The sequence below is a fragment of the Macrobrachium rosenbergii genome, chromosome 54, assembly GCF_040412425.1.
Source record: "Macrobrachium rosenbergii isolate ZJJX-2024 chromosome 54, ASM4041242v1, whole genome shotgun sequence".
NCBI classification, from domain to species: Eukaryota; Metazoa; Arthropoda; class Malacostraca; order Decapoda; family Palaemonidae; genus Macrobrachium; species Macrobrachium rosenbergii.
The window spans coordinates 19746276-19765102 of NC_089794.1; the positions used below are offsets into that span (position 1 = coordinate 19746276).

The 18827-nt window shown below is 33.4% G+C and overlaps 1 protein-coding gene across 7 annotated transcripts in view; it reads right to left on the bottom strand.

The window, feature by feature from the left end:
• The window catches only part of Exn (Ephexin), a 273579-nt gene that overhangs the window by 146139 nt on the left and 108613 nt on the right, over positions 1-18827 (bottom strand). For 6 of the 7 annotated variants that reach the window (XM_067097607.1, XM_067097608.1, XM_067097606.1 and 3 more), the window contains exon 1: positions 4673-4822. The exons of the other annotated variant lie outside the window; for it this stretch is intronic. In XM_067097607.1, coding sequence (XP_066953708.1) covers positions 4673-4694 — 22 coding nt within the window. In that variant the 5' untranslated portion in view covers positions 4695-4822. Of the gene's footprint in view, positions 1-4672; positions 4823-18827 lie in introns of those variants that run through there. 7 annotated transcript variants of the gene reach the window in all.

An 18827-nucleotide genomic window follows, 5' to 3' on the forward strand; every position in this document is an offset into this window, starting at 1 on the left:
TAACCTGTTTTCCCCTAGTGCTGAATCCAGGATGAACATGGTGTGCAGACAACTTTCAAAGCATCAGTCACTTTACATACCCACACAGAATTGATAAATAAATAAAATAATAAATCATAAAACCAACTAAATAATGTGTAATACAAGTAAAAAAAATAGAACATTCCGCTACTCGATGCAGGCAAAAATTAAATCAGTTAAATAATCAAGCACCTACTTGAAATTCTTTAAATAAACACCCTAAAACAAGAAACAAAAAAACACGAGGCATCATACATCCGGTAACCACGGCCAAAATAAACACCGAGTTTCCGCTACCCTGACTCAGGACCACGCCCCCTCCCCACCCCAAGTACCCGCCCCCTTCCCCCAACAAAGACAAATCCAAATTTGGTAGAAATTCAAGAAGTCGCTCTAAGGTCGACTGGATGTCTCATTTTAATGGCATTATAAAAAGGCCTGAAATTGGAACTGCACGTAAATGAAACCTATAACAGAGCTTATGGTGACAGGAAGCTTGGAATATATACATACATACATACATATATATATATTATACATATATATATATATTATTAACTTTATCACATACACAATTGTTCTGTGCATTAGTAGAATTACTGAAAGGACCTCATTCAAACTGGATGGTATCTAATGGAGTATTCATTCAGAAAAAGTTACAAGCTTTCTTGGACAAACAGTCCACATTATCAAGTATCCGTACTTGATAATGTGGACTGTTTGTCCAAGGAAGCTTGTAACTTTTTCTGAATAAATACTCCATTAGATACCATCCAGTTTGAATGAAAGGATACTTGATAATGTGGACTGTTTGTCCAAGGAAGCTTGTAACATTTTCTGAATAAATACTCCATTAGATACCATCCAGTTTGAATGAGGTCCTTTCAGTAATATATATTATTATATATACATTATATGCATAAATATATATGAAATTTTTATCACACCGTAATTTTTATATACAATCATGAATCTACAAATGTCGTTTAATATCCAATTCACGCTACTTCGGGAATATCCCCGATGGGGAATTATTACCGAAGGAGAATTTTATGTGATAAATGGATCAGCTCAGTGGTCTGACCGTCGACTGGAGTTGTTGGAAGATACTGTGTCGACGGATCGAGACCCGGCGGTACCGATCCATTTATCACTTATAAAATTCCCCTTCGGTGATAATTCCCCATCGGGGATATTCCCGAAGTAGCGTGGATTGGATATTAAACGACATTTGTAGCTTCAGACTGTATATGTATATAATATATATATATATATATATATATATATATATATATATATATATATATATATATATATATATATATATATATATATATATATATATATATATATATATATATATATATATATATATATATATATATATATATATATATATATATATATATATATACTGAATGTAGATCACATGCATAATTGTTTGTGCATTAATACAATTAACAACAGGACTTCACTCTAACAGGATGGTACATAACGGAGATTCATAAAAATGTTACAAGCTTTCCAGGTCACTCTGTCCTCATCGTCTGGTAGCCGTAAAATATGTGTATTATATATATACATATATTGTATAGTAGGTATATATATAAATATGTATATATATATATATATATATATATATATATATATATATATATATATATATATATATATATATATATATATATATATTTGGCATTGAATGCGGTGGCCTGACGCTTACTCTAAGTCACTGTGACTCATGGCACAGCACTAGGCTCCCGCTTGCTAGCTCCGATGATTGTTACCAGCCTGGTACCCACCAGTCTATCTAGCTGCCAGTAGTTATCAATGACTACTGGGGTCAAGGAAATGGCGTGAGGCATGCAACTTCACCCCAACAGATTTGTCGAGGAACTAGAAGACCGTACCTTTCTAGGGTCACCTCCCAGAAGTGGGACAAGGCAGGTTAGTATACATCCGTTTTCAGCATATCTTTTTTTTATATTACCTGATGCTGGCATCTGGGAAACTGGGATCGAACCACGGACTTGGCAAATGCAGATACAGTCCCCTACCACTGAACATCACTTGAGTATGTTATTAGTTCAAGATATTCCAACTTGATAAATGATAAATCAAATGAAGATATTGCCCTCTTAACTGCTTAAATTTCCCGAGAGATGAATTGAAGAAATTCCGCCTAAGATAATCTAAATTGATGGTAAACCTCTCTAAACCAAAAATCTATCTTTAAGATGCTTGATCCTCATATAATCTATTAAAAATGCTTTAATATTTTGAACACTATCCGCCAAAATTGGGAGTAACTTCAAGTTAATGCAGTATCTTAATTTGGTTCATCTTGGCTGACAGTGTTCAAAATAAAGCATTTCTAATAGACTGTTATATGAGGGTCAAGTATCTTAAAGATAGAATTTTTGGTTTCGTGAGATTTACCATCAAGTTAGATTATCTTAGACGGAATAGCTTCAATTCCTTTCTTGGGAAATCGGAGCATTTAAGAGGCGATTATCTTTATTCGATTACTTAACTACCTCGGGTTTCTTAAAGGTAAGATATCTTGAACTAATAACAGTAAGGAACCAATGTCACGCAAACTGTCTTCCCCACATCAAGATACTCCAGTTCCGTATGAAACCAACCAACGCCATTCCTATTTCAAGATTATCAACTTCCACAATAAGTGAATTAAAGAATCCAATTCTGTATCAATGAACCAACTGGTACCAAACTTGTTCCATTCACACCAATCAGTGTAATCCAGTTCAAAATGCTCGGTTTTCACATTAAACAAAATTAAGATACCTTTCAGCTTGGTAATCAACGCTACCATCACATCAATCAAGATAATCCATGCCAAGATATTTCAATTTCATCGTAAACCAATTCAAGATACTTAAACTTCACGTAAACCAATTTAAGATACTTAAACTTCACGTACACCAATTTAAGATAAATTTCGCTTAAACCGATTTAAGACAAAATTCACGTACACCAATTTAAGATAAACTTCACGTAAACCAATAAAAGATAAATTTCACTTAAACCAATATTAGAGAAATTTCACGTAAACCAATTTAAGGTAAACTTTACGTAAACCAATTTAAGATAAACTCCACGTAAACCAATTTAAGATAAACTCCACGTAAACCAATTTAAGATAAGCTTCACGTAAACCAATTTAAGATAAACTCCACGTAAACCAATTTAAGATAAACTTCACGTAAACCAATTTAAGATAAACTTCACGTAAACCAATTTAAGATAAACTTCACGTAAACTAATTTAAGATAAACTCCACGTAAACCAATTTAAGATAAACTTCACGTAAACCAATTTAAGATAAACTTCACGTAAACCAATTTAAGATAAACTCCACGTAAACCAATTTAAGATAAACTCCACGTAAACCAATTTAAGATAAACTTCACGTAAACCAATTTAAGATAAACTTCACGTACCCCATTTAAGATAAACTCCACGTAAACCAATTTAAGATAAACTCCACGTAAACCAATTTAAGATAAACTTCACGTAAACCAATTTAAGATAAACTTCACGTAAACCAATTTAAGATAAACTTCACGTACCCCATTTAAGATAAACTCCACGTAAACCAATTTAAGATAAACTTCACGTAAACCAATTTAAGATAAACTTCACGTACCCCATTTAAGATAAACTCCACGTAAACCAATTTAAGATAAACTCCACGTAAACCAATTTAAGATAAACTTCACGTAAACCAATTTAAGATAAACTTCACGTAAACCAATTTAAGATAAACTTCACGTACCCCATTTAAGATAAACTTCACGTAAACCAATTTAAGATAAACTTCACGTAAACCAATTTAAGATAAACTTCACGTAAACCAATTTAAGATAAACTTCACGTAAACCAATTTAAGATAAACTTCACGTAAACCAATTTAAGATAAACTTCACGTAAACCAATTTAAGATAAACTTCACGTACCCCATTTAAGATAAACTCCCGTAAACCAATTTAAGATAAACTCCACGTAAACCAATTTAAGATAAACTTCACGTAAACCAATTTAAGATAAACTTCACGTAAACCAATTTAAGATAAACTTCACGTAAACCAATTTAAGATAAACTTCACGTACCCCATTTAAGATAAACTTCACGTAAACCAATTTAAGATAAACTTCACGTAAACCAATTTAAGATAAACTTCACGTAAACCAATTTAAGATAAACTTCACGTAAACCAATTTAAGATAAACTTCACGTAAACCAATTTAAGATACTTAACTCCACGTCTAGTAATTCGGATACCAAAACTACGCAAACCCATTTAAGATGCTTAAACTTAACGTAAACCAATTTAAGATATTTAAACTTCACATAAACTAATTTTCAGATAGTTAAACTTCTCTTGAACCAATTTAAAACACTTAAAACAATTTAAGATACCTAAACTTCACGTAAACCGATTTAAGATACCTAAACTTCACGTAAACCAATTTAAGATACTTAAAATTCACGTAAACCAATTTGAAATACTTAAAATTCGCGTAAACCAATTTAAGGTACTTAAACTTCACGCAAACCAACCGAAGATATTTAAATCACTCACAAATAAACCAACTTCATCCGCCCCAGCGTCCTTTGTATACAAACCTTTCACTATCGCCAACCACATGTTTTACAGATGCACTAAAACACAGGTGTTCACAGGGCGCATGGCTGGTTTTAAACAGCCACACTAGGTAATACAGGTGTGCGCTGGGACAACATCCACCCGCCACACGGGTCCAGCTTAGACTGACTGGCCCTACGCCGTCTATCCCACCTAACTCCTCCCACAAAAGCTGGCGGTGGAAAAAATTTACTGACTACTAAGTAAAGATGTTCACACACAATACACATACGTACATCCAAACATATATATATATATATATATATATATATATATATATATATATATATATATATATATATATACACACAATACTCATTTACAAGTATATATATATATATATATATATATATATATATATATATATATATATATATATATACAAACATTGTGTGCGTGTATAACTGTGTATATAATCATAAATATATCCGTATATATTTATCTATATATATGCATATATATATTGTGTTTATTACTATATATATATATATATATATATATATATATATATATATATATATATATATATATATATATAGTTTATAACTGTGTATACATATATATTGTACAAACATACACCCATACATATTATATCAACTTACAATTGCCCAAACAAACAGTGAACCCTGGTATGCGAACCAACATGTCTAACAGTACCAAATACGAAAACACTATCATCTAAAGAAACAATTCCGCCTTCTAGTGGTATTTTTCCCCCACGCCAAAAACCCACCGCTCAGAATCGCTTACAAAGGCGATTAAACTTTCCTTTATTCAATAACGGGTCGAGTGCTGTCTGTGATCGTGTCGTCTAAAGCGACGGTAATAAAAGAGAGAGTCGAGAGGGTAAGTCCCCAGGAGGTTACATTCTAACCATAGGAAGGCTCAGTAGCATTTATTCTGAAATATCCAAAAACCTTGGATGTAAATTGAAGCATTGAATGCCTCTCTTCCCAATCTATCTATCTGTCTGTCTGTCTGTCTCTATGTATGTATGTCTGTATGGATGTATAGATGCATGTATGTATGAATGTATGTATGCAAAACAAGAAAGTTCAAATTGATGTATGTATGTATGTATGAATGAATGTAAGTATGCAAAACAAGAAAGTTCAAATTGATGTATGTATGTATGTATGAATGTATGTATGCAAAACAAGAAAGTTCAAATTGATGTATGTATGTATGTATGAATGTATATATGCAAAACAAGAAAGTACAAATTGATGTATGTATGAATGTATGCAAAACATGAAAGTTCAAATTGATGTATGTACGTATGAATGTATGTATGCAAAACAAGAAAGTTCAGATTGATGTATGTATGTATGAATGTATGTATGCAAAACAAGAAAGTTCAAATTCAGAAGTTCAAGCGAAAATGCAATGCACTACTACCCTACCACTATTCTTCTTGCATCCTATTACATTTTTATCTATCTATTTATTTAATCATTCATTTTTCCTTTTTTAATGAGTGTAATCTCTTCTTTTCGTATTTCCTTCTATCTCCTCTCACTTCTTCCTAATGAACACCATATTCTTTGGAAGCTTGAATTTTGGAGGTTTGTTCCATATGAATAGGCTTCATCTACTGAATAATAATAATAATAATAATAATAATAATAATAATAATAATAATAATAATAATAATAATAATAATAATAAGAAACTGACGAATCGGCTACGGTAACGGAGTTTCAATAATATTCTGCTCAGGTCGATTAATCTTTCCTGATGATCAGGTCAGCTGACTTCAGGATGAACTGACTTTCTTCGTTGAGTCATAATTCGCTTGGTGGATCAAACTGACAGAGAGAGAGAGAGAGAGAGAGAGAGAGAGAGAGAGAGAGAGAGAGAGAGACAGGGTTTGGGGTGACAGCAATAACCTCGTCTTGTCCTTGATTCTTAAAAATGATGCATTGATATTATGTCGTAATTCTCTCTCTCTCTCTCTCTCTCTCTCTCTCTCTCTCTCTCTCTCTCTCTCTCTCCCATATCGACCAACAATCAGGTTCCTAACTGAATACTTGAGTCAAAAGGATCATAATGAATTGTTGTAAGAAATATATATGAATTCGTAATGACTTTCCAAAATAAAATCCAAAAATTATTATTATTATTATTATTATTATTATTATTATTATTATTATTATTATTATTATTATTATTATCATAAAAACAATTACATTCTAATTTCAAATATCTTCCTATTCAGGATTTCCAGTTAGAACCCAAATCTGGAATCTGGTCATCGAGTTTAAAAAAAGATAAAGTTTTTTTTTTCTTTTTAACCAAATTCAAGTCTTGCTCTATGCAGGTGGGAGAATTAAGTCTAGGTATTTAAGCGCCTTGCCTCAAGGACGGTACTCGTTGTTGCCCCCGGGGGAATAAAGGGAGAATTCAACTCAAGTTAGGTTGGTGAGGTTAGATGGAATGTATCAATTAATTCCTTTTTTTTCTTGCGCTTGTGTGTGTGTGTGAGTGTATATATATAATTTTTTTATTTTACCCTTTTTTTTTCTTTTCGATGGTTCTAAGCAAGTTCTGAGGGATGAAGCTGCTAGCCCCATATGGGCCTTTTCTGGTCTCACCTGGTGTTGACACTCATTCACACTTTGAGACACTGTCTTTGTAGATTCTCTTAACAGAGATTTAGCTAAAATTATTGCCAGCTTTAAATTGTAAGGAACAATTTTCACCTCCAACAACACTCAAAGTATAATTGTTAACAGGTCAAGGATGCAGTATTCTCCAACCCAGACCTGTTAAACGACAATACTTCCGCAACACATTAAAAATTTCAGGCATCATTCTCAAGTGAAAATTCATCTGGGAGAAGAATTTCAAGTCCACAGCTTCTTCAGCTGCGCAAAAAACAAGTAAAGAAGGCGCCGAAGTTTCTCCGGCAGAATCGGGTTTTCTGTACATCGTATAATCAAGGCCACCGAAAATATATCTATAATAAAATATATCTATCTTTCGGTGGTCTCGGTGTAATGCTGTATGAGCCCCGGCCCATGAAACTTTAACCACGGCCTGTCCTATGTCGTTGCCAGATGCATGATTATGGCTAACTTTAACCTTAAATAAAATAAAAACTACTGATCCTAGAGGGCTGCAATTTGGTATGTTTGATGATTGGAGGGTGGATGATAAACATACCAATTTGCAGTCCTCTAGCCCCTGTAGTTTTTAAGATCTGATGCGGACAGAAAAAGTGCGGACAGAATAAAGTGCGGTCGGACAGACAAAGTTTTCTTTTACTGAAAACTAAAAAGTTACATTGAATTTCTAACGACCTATCAATCCTAGGGAACTGTTCTTCCCAGTTTACTCAACTATTCCTTAATCATTGTTCCTAATTGGCATTCCAAAACAGCCTTGCATCTTAAACTGTTGCATAAAAATTGAGCTCGTTTAAAAATCCGGTCGTTTCTGGCACCTTCGCTCGCTCAGCCAATTGCGTATGCTGAGCGAAAGTTTTCCTAATTCTAATCAACCGTTGCATTCAGGTTTTCCCAGACCATACCATCCATCAAGCAGTACTTGATATCTGCTTGATATTGTGATCGAAAATAATGAGTAAAAAAGCCACAGTATTGTAATTGATAAACTGTATATTCCAAGATACAAAATCTTGAAAAATACAGTTTATCAATTACATTATTGTGGCTTTTTATTCAGTACCTGATATGCCTTTAATTCATAGAGCCTGGCTTTTTCTTATGCGAAGTTCAGTGCAGCAGATTTCTGAAAGTTTTTCTCCTGCTCTGAACTAAACTGTGAAACGAACAGCCAGTTTCTAAACTGAAATCACTTTGGTGTAACCCGACCAGGATCGCAGAAATCTCACTTCAGAGTTTAATCATTTTATCTCACTTGTTTTTTCCTTATTATTTGCCTTAAATTGTTATAAACTTTTTATTTATATACGACTTTGATGCTTTCCCTGTTAATGGGGTTTTTAGCATTTAGCATGCATACACACAAACACACAATATATTTATATCATATGTTTGTATTAGTTTTTGTGGGTATTTTTTGTTTACTTGTTTATGTATGATTATATATATATATATATATATATATATATATATATATATATATATATATATATATATATATATATATATATATATATATATATATATATATACATACATACATACATATATATATATCTTGCAGCAAAAATCATTTAATGTATAATTCACTATACATAATTAATACACACATATATATATAGTGTGTGTGTATGTGTATGTGTATGTATATATATATATATATATATATATATATATATATATATATATCAATTATGTACAGTATAGTGAATTATATATTAAATGATATTTGCTGCTTGATATATACTGTACATATATATATATATGTTAATAAATATAAACAAATAAACAAAGAAATACTCCAAAACAAACAAACAAAAACATCCAGTAAACAAAAGGCCTAAAGCTGGTCACCAACGCCCAGAGGAAAAGTGAAGCCAGACCAGGCAGCAGCCACCGACAGCCAGTTAAGAGTGCAAGGAGTGGGTGAAAATTTGCGTGCGGTTTGTCCAAAACAGCGGTCTCGCGCGCTGGGGACCCTTGGGCTATATCTGCGGTTCTGGGGAGCCTTATTTTAGAAAGGGGGGGGAGGGGGAGGGGTGAGAAGGAGGAGGGGAGTTGGTGGGGATTGGGATCCTTTTAATGCTAAGTTGCAGAGTGATTTATGATTACGACAGTCAGTGGAGAGAGAGAGAGAGAGAGAGAGAGAGAGAGAGAGAGAGAGAGAGAGAGAGAGAGAGAGAGAGAGCCTGTAAAAGAACAGCAACAGCGTTAACAATCATAAAAAATTGATGAGAGAGAGAGAGAGAGAGAGAGAGAGAGAGAGAGAGAGAAATATCTCTAAAAGAATAACAGCCGTAATATAACAATAATAAAAATATGACGACAGTAATAAAAATTATAACAACGTCGGCAATAATGGTAATAATAATATTTGTATAAATAATAATAATACCCAAAAATAATTATACGAGTCCCATACATAACTAAATGGATAACTTGAAGAGTTTAATAAACAAAAACATATATATTATACATAAATAAAGAAATATATTTACAAGTCCCTTACACAAACATAACTAGTGTCCCACTTTAGACCACAATTCTACGACATAGCCAGTCGACCCTTCGGGGCAAGAAGGACCTCAAAAATGAACCCACAAAATAGGCCAGAGGTTCCTTTGAACTTGCCGACAGGCCTTTCAGAGGGCTCGCGGGCCTTCCTGCATCCCCTAGAGTAGCACAGTAAATAGTACAGCGATAGAGTAGTACATTAGTAAGCAAGTACTACCGGGCACAGCACAATTTAGGGTGGCCTACTTCAGGTCTGATTAGAATTCATTATTAGTGAGTTATTATTAGTGAGTTTTGGTGACATTTTTTTCTTCTGTGGGTTCATAAGTAGTATACGTTAGCGTGTGTACTTATCACATACATACATACATACATACATACACACACACACACACACACACACACACATATATATATATATATATATATATATATATATATATGTTTTACACAAACATTATATATATATATATATATATATATATATATATACATATATATATATATATATATATATATATATATATATATATATATATATATATATATATATATATATATATATATATATATATATATATATATATATATATATATATATATATATATATATATTGAGAGAGAGAGAGAGAGAGAGAGAGAGAGAGAGAGAGAGAGAGAGAGAGAGAGAGAGAGAGAGAATGTTTTAACAAATTCAGTGATTAAACTGCATTCTATATTCATCCAAACAAGATTCTACTATCTGAAAAATAAAAAAAAAAACTACACTACAAAACAACAAAAATATAAAAAAAACCCACAACAACAAATGAGGGGTGTCTCTGTCTCTCTCGACTTTCTTTTTCTAACCAAACAAACCAATGATGTTTGTTTTGTGCTTTCGTTAAATGTACGCGGTGGTGGTGACTATAGGCAATATTAGCATCATTTCCTGAGAGCATTTCTACGTTGGGATGACCACATGGTCACTTTTACTTGGAGACAGCAATCAATCTCTCTCTCTCTCTCTCTCTCTCTCTCTCTCTCTCTCTCTCTCTCTCTCTCTCTCTCTCTCTAAGACGGTTGAAGTTCTTCTAAGAGCTCTCTCTCTCTCTCTTACTGACGCTTGAAGTTCCTCTAAGAGCTCTCTCTCTCTCTCTCTCTATAACTAACGCTTGCAGCTCTCTCTCTCTCTCTGTATTTCTAACGCTTGCAGTTCTTCTGATCTCTCTCTCTCTCTCGAGTTCTGAGAGAGAGAGAGAGAGAGAGAGAGAGAGAGAGAGAGAGAGAGAGAGAGAGAGAGAGCTCTCCATTACTAATACAAACAGTTCTTCTTCTTCGAGAGAGAGAGCGAGCTCTCGATTACTAGTGCAAACAGTTCTTCTTCTTCTTCTTCTTCTTCTTCTTCTTCTGAGAGAGAGAGAGAGAGAGAGAGAGAGAGAGAGAGAGAGAGAGAGAGAGAGAGAGCTCTCCATTACTAATGCAAACAGTTCTTCTTCTTCTTCGAGAGAGAGAGAGCTCTCGATTACTAATGCAAACAGTTCTTCTTCTTCTTCTTCTTCTTCTTCTTCTGAGAGAGAGAGAGAGAGAGAGAGAGAGAGAGAGAGAGAGCTCTCGATTACTAATGCAAACAGTTCTTCTTCTTCTTCTTCTTCTGAGAGAGAGAGAGAGAGAGAGAGAGAGAGAGAGAGAGAGAGAGAGAGAGAGAGAGAGAGAGAGAGAGAGAGAGAGCTCTCGATTACTAATGCAAACAGTCCTTCTTCTTCTTCTTCTTCTTCTTCTTCTTCTTCTTCTTCGAGAGAGAGAGAGAGAGAGAGAGAGAGAGAGCGAGAGAGAGACGTCTATGTTATCATAATGTTAATATCCTCTATCCTTAAGCCGCTGGTTGTATTTCAAAGACGCGTAACCCCACATATGTCAACACTTCGCACACCTGCTGGCACATCCTATCCTTACCTAAGGATGCGCTCCAACATCCTGTAAGATCGAGGATTCTTTAGGGGAAAAAGGAAGTATTGTATACTTACAGGTTATACTGCTCAGTATAAAATACGTCAAGATGATAATCAGTAAGTTAATCTCTCTCTCTCTCTCTCTCTCTCTCTCTCTCTCTCTCTCTCTCTCTCTCTCTCTCTCTCTCTCTCTCAATCTACTAACAGTACCTATTAAGAATTTCTGATATGTCTCTTTTTCTCTCTATCTAGTTATTCGATTCTAATCTAATTAACATTCTCTCTCTCTCTCTCTCTCTCTCTCTCTCTCTCTCTCTCTCTCTCTCTCTCTCTCTCTCTCTCTCTCTCTCTCGTATCTACATACAACGCCTATTCAGCATTTCCCACGTCTCGAGTGATTCGATTCCATTCTAATCTCTCTCTCTCTCTCTCTCTCTTTCTCTCTCTCTCTCTATCACTAATTTCCCGTATTTACATACAAAAACTATTCTCATTTTCACTTTATCTCGAGTGATTCGATTCTACTCTAATCTCTCTCTCTCTCTCTATTACCTCGCAAAGAGAGCTTCTACAATATTAAACGCTTACACCTGGAGACACTAAGAGAAAATAACTCAAAATTACAAGTCAATAAATAAACAATTTATGTTATTTTTTGTGATTCCTGATCCCATAGGTAACCCTGCCCCCTTCTTTAATGGGGGTTATGTTAGGTCTCTCAATGGTCATTTATTCATTCACTCATTATGAATACATTCATTTAGTTATCACAAATAAAAGTACAATTTGATTCTTAGATTTCTTCGGTAAATACGCGGATATACAGTTAATCTCATTCGTGGTCTAATTAACGTATTAACAAAGCAAAAAAAAGTAAATAAGAAAATTAAGCTTACGGTTATATTCCTACGATAAATAAATAAAATAAACATTTAAGACATACATCAGAAAATCACTGTTACTGCCTGAAGCAATTGAATTTACGATAAATAAATTAAATAAATAAATAAATAAATAAATGACAATCAATTACTAAATCACTCAATTCTAACAAAGAGGCTCAATCATAAGCTTCCTTTCTGCCAGCAACAACGAGCAAACGGCATAAGACACCTTCCATCACTCTGCAGACCTACCAAGCAACAGGACACCGTAGGACAAAAGGAAACAGGATGTGGTCAGGATGAGCTATGCCGCAGGATCTGAGAGAGAGAGAGACAGAGATCCTACGCTGACAAAGGAAGGAAGGAAGGAAGGAAGGAAGAGAGAGAGGAAATCCTACAGGTGGAATCTGTATCCTTGGGGGTGTCCTACCTTTCTACTGAAGGAGAGGATGTGTGAGTTGTGCATGTGACTTTGGTCTAGGATTTTTTGTTGTTGTTGCTAATAGTAGTGTTGCTACTGCTGTTTCTGCTACTGTTGTCACTGCTATTACTATCATTGTTATTAAGGTTAAAGAAGGAGGTGAGTTATTATTTTAAGGTAACTCTGATTATGATTTTTTTTTTTGCTTTGGATTATTACTGCTACTACTACTACTAATACTATAAATGCTACTACTGTTGCTACTACTACTACTACTACTACTACTACTACTACTAATAATAATAACAATAATAATAATAATAATAATAATACGAAGGAAGAAGACCCTCTTTAAGGCAAGTTTTGTTGAATAAAATGAATTCGCATAATGCACCCATTTTATTCAATAATAATAATAATAATAATAATAATAATAATAATAATAATAATAATAATAATAATAATAATAATATCAGATTCAATATCATTTTAGAAAGAGACCACTAGACTTTCTATTCTACTCTGTTCTACTACTGCTACTACTTCCTACAACTGCCACTACTACTACATACCACTAGTACTGCTACTGTCGCCGATGCTGTTAAATTCAACGTAAGTACAATTGCTGGAAAAAAAAAACCAAACTACGAAACAATAACGTCTCTATGGAGAGAGAGAGAGAGAGAGAGAGAGAGAGAGAGAGAGAGAGAGAGAGAGAGAGAGAGAGAGAGAGAGAGAGAGAGAGTTCATTTAACGTGGAAGATGGCTGATGCACGGGACCAAATTAACAGGAAGGGGGAAAGGAAGGAGAAGAGCTGTAAACATCTTCCGGCTCTGGATAACCGGACGTTGGCGACCACAACAACAAACGCCGCTGAGGCATTTGTTGACGAAGGCTTGAATGGAATGTTCACTGAACCTTATTTAGAAAAAGTGCGTTCCCATAGACCAGGAAATCTCTCTCTCTCTTTCTCTCTCTCATACCTACATACAACGCATCTCTCTTCGTACGCAAAAGAAAGGCGGTAACATACGTGCTTTAAAAAACAGTGTGGTAATGGGCTTTGACTTCGTAAGTAATGGCAATCAGGAGTCTTTCATACACACATACATGCAATAACAAAACTATGAGATTAGCTTATACTTTTCACTTACGCTAAAAATTCACTTGCAAAATCGTAAAAAAAACACATTACTTGTACTATTTTGTCATTTCTTAAGGAGAATTTCTTTACTTAAAAATTCAGCCCAAAATACCTTTAGTGATAAAAACATGCATAAGTAATATTTAGAGAGAATCACTTTATATCTCAACGCGACTTTGCGGGTAGCGTGTCAATGTGCAATTTAGCTTAGTATGCCTTGAAAATGGATTATTTTTACGTTTTCCTTAAAATACCTTAATAGAAAACGGTCCCTTGTATAACTTAAACATTAAATGAATTCGGTGTCCCAGTGAGAAATCGATTGAAATTCATAAAGTAAATAATATATAAGTATTATATAAAAGTAATGTAATGAGATGGATAACTGACGTTTAAGATGACGAAGTTAAATTTTATGAAAAACTGTTATAAAAACGTATTAATGACGACTTACTTGAATAATATGACTGTTTAAATTAAAACTTCATGAAACCTATAGATGGTAACAAGTCTAAATTAGAAGCTGAAGGCAGTAACATGATAACATGAGAGAGAGAGAGAGAGAGAGAGAGAGAGAGAGAGAGAGAGAGAGAGAGAGAGAGAGAACACTGTCTTTCCTAGTTAGTTTCTAACACAGTCCTCCATTCAAGGGAGATGCAAGTAGAGTTATATGATAAAAAAATGTCGTGCCTCTGTTAACTCGAATAGTGAATAAGGTACATATATTGCTATTTAAAATAAGTATGGATATCTATGTTCATTATTGTGTTTATTGGGTTTGGTTTAAATATAAGATGAGCAAATAAGGAGCCTAATAAACAAACACACGAACGCATGCAAGCATACATACATTCTATAATATATGTATATGTATATATATATATATATATATATATATATATATATATATATATATATATATATATATATATATATATACATATATACACAAGTATAACTTGTAATAACAGTATAAATAAAAATAATCACTCGAAAACCAGGAACAAAACTAAACAAACACAAAATACGAAAAGTGGATCAAAACACCAGGACACCTGCCTGCAATCTTATCACCCATACCAATTAGCACGGGTGCTTGCAGAATCTACCTGGCTGACTCACACAACAGGTAGCAGGTACCTGGTGCGCATGTCACACCTGACTGCAGGTGAGTGGGGCGGTGAGTCACAGGACAGGTGAGTCAATGTTTATAAACATACTGGTTGTGGATATGTAATCAGCTCTCGTTTTGATTGAAAGTGTACTGGATAATAATAATAACAATAATAATAATAATAATAATAATAATAATAATAATAATAATAATAATTATTATTATTATTATTATTATTATTATTTATTGCTACTACTTCTATAATAATAATAATAATAATAATAATAATAATAATAATAATAATAATATTATTATTATTATTATTGAAATAAGACGACCCTGTAACGAGGCTATAATATCGAGAATTACAAGCCACAGTAGTTTTAAAATATTTATGTACAAAGTGTTTAACTTTGTACATAAATATCTTAACACTATTGTGGATTTTAATTATTATTATTATTATTATTATTATTATTATTATTATTATTATTATTATTATTATTATTATTATTATTACCTACACTGCGCCATAAGCTCCTATTAGAATTCACCAAAGACTCACAGCTCCTTTTTAAACGATACACACACCTCATCAATAGCACGTTAACCCAATCACTATCAAAACTTCTCGGAACCTTAAGCAATAAGCTACAGAAATACCTCACTAGCAGGACATCAACAACCACACTTATGACGCATCAATCATGGTGGTCAGAATCAACCCCAACCTCCCCCCACACAAAATTAAGTAGGTTTCTAAACCTACAAAGACATCTCATACACAGCACGTCATAATCAGCACAAATACTGAATCATTCACGTGTTGTCAAAGTTTTCCAAGTCCTAGATGCCTAGAGGAGCAGATTGAATTAGTCATTTTTCTCTAATATTTAATGACAAATGATCGCAAAAGACGTAACGTAATTGCAATTATATATAAACACGCTCGTAAATTTAATGATAGTCCTAAGTGCGACATAAACTCAAGTCTCCAAAACTAGTCTCGATTTGTTTACGCCTACGCGCGCGTGCGTGCGTGTGTCTGCGCGTATGTTTGTGTATGTGCCGTTTCTCAAAGCAAAGACGATGGGGCGGACAAACTAATGTGACTTTCTTGAGCAGGCCTGAAGAAAAATATATATATATATATACATAATATAAACATTATATATATATATATATACAGTATATATATATATATATATATATATATATATATATATATATATATATATATACATATACACAACGTCAAATATAAGGGAGCCCATAGGAACGCCAAAATGTGGGAAATAAAGGCTATATTTCAGAGGCCAAATTGTCTCTCTCCTCAGGCAAATACAGTGTGTGTGTTTATGTATGTGTGTATGTATATATATATATATATATATATATATATATATATATATATATATATATATATATAATATTTATACACACAATATATATAATATATATATATATACATATATATATATATATATATATATATATATATATATATATATATATATATATATATAAATGTGTGTGCGATTACATGTGTGTAACCTTCCAAGCGATAAAAACCTGAAGTCAAACACCACCGTCATTCCCCATCACAGATCGAGTAACCTCATTAGCATATTATCTCCCGCCCAAAAGATAAAGGAGGAACATCCACGCTTGAAATCGCTCCATTTCCCCTGTCACACTTTCGCGCTCAGTCCCGCCGATACGAGACCGGTACGCGTTCCGCCGCAGAGCGCCGGAAGTGTTGTGGTGATCTCGCGCCGAATTAAAGGAATTATGCAGCTCATTCCGTCGTGGTCTATTTGGATGAATGGCTTGGTTAAATTGGGTTCAAATGCGTTTTCGTTTTTATTGCTTTGTTGTTCAATGAGATTTTAGTATTATGTAATTTGTTGAGCGTTTGTTTATTATCCGTTTCATATATATATATATATATATATATATATATATATATATATATATATATATATATATATATATATATATATATATATATATATATATATACTCTATATATACAAACATCTTATTTTATTTTTATTTAAATTATTTGTTTCTATTTTCATCTATTTTTATTGCTTTGGAAGTCAGTGGCCTTTAAACAACAACAACAACAACAACAACAACAACAACAACAATAATAATAATAATAATAATAATAATAATAATAATAATAATAATATTGAAAATGCACAAATTTGAATAATAAAACTAAATTTACATTAATATTAATATTCATATTACCATATAATAAGAACGGTCTTACTCATCTGCAAAAACAAAAATAATATAGCGAGTTAAATTTTTTACAACAGCAATAATAATAATAATAATAATAATAATAATAATAATAATAATAATAATAATAATAATAATAATATTAATAATGCACTCCGATTACTGTGGTACTGACGCTCTGCATTCGCAATAAAAATAATAATGACAAATTTCACTCCAGTTTATTGAACTCTAAACCATGAATGCTATTTCTTGCAATAGCATAATATGCATCACTGCAACAGATGAAGTAATGAATAGGAAAGTAAACCGTTTTTGTCATTTCACTGTGCAATAATTGCAATACTGTATTAACAAATGCCTGTTATAAAATCAGTAAAAAAAAAAAAAAGTTTCTCTACATTTGTATTTTATATTACGTAGCTAGAAAGTGGTTAGGACAATCTCCTCACTAGCCAGAGGTCTCGGGTTCGATTCCCGAGCGGGGCTTCACTTTACATACTTTATGCTGGATCTCAGTGCGCCTTATTGGAACAGTGCAGTGAAATCAGTAGTTTTTGGTCAGTCGATTGTTGTGGGTCGCAATCACGGTTGAAGAAGTAGGGGTTAGCAACTTCATCCTTCATCCCAACAAACTAACAGAAAATCGGTAATGTAATACCGCTCGCTCGCTTGCTCTCTCTCTCTCTCTCTCTCTCTCTCTCTCTCTATGTATATATGTGTGTGTGTGTGTTCGTGCGTATATAGTCTATACATATATATAGTAGGGTAACTCTCTCTCTCTCTCTCTCTCTCTCTCTCTCTCTCTCTCTCTCTCTCTCTCTCTCTCTCTCTCTATATATATATATATATATATATATATATATATATATATATTTAGTAGGGTAACACACTCTCTCTCTCTCTCTCTCTCTCTCTCTCTCTCTATATATATATATATATATATATATATAGAGAGAGAGAGAAGAAGAGAGAGAGAGAGAGAGAGAGAGAGAGAGAGAGAGAGAGAGAGAGAGAGAGAGAAATTACTCTCTGATCTCAGCGTCAGCAAACAAAGAATTTCGGCTGGACGCTGGGCCCATGCTATTTATGATTCATATTCCACATTGAGCGCTGCACTTGTCTGCCCAATACCTTATGCCCCCCAGATGGGAACACATGCCCAGGGCAAGTTGGGTGAGTGAGTCATTTGCGCTCCCCCCCCCCAATCATGTCGTGCCTACGCAGTACCCACTGACCAACCTTCT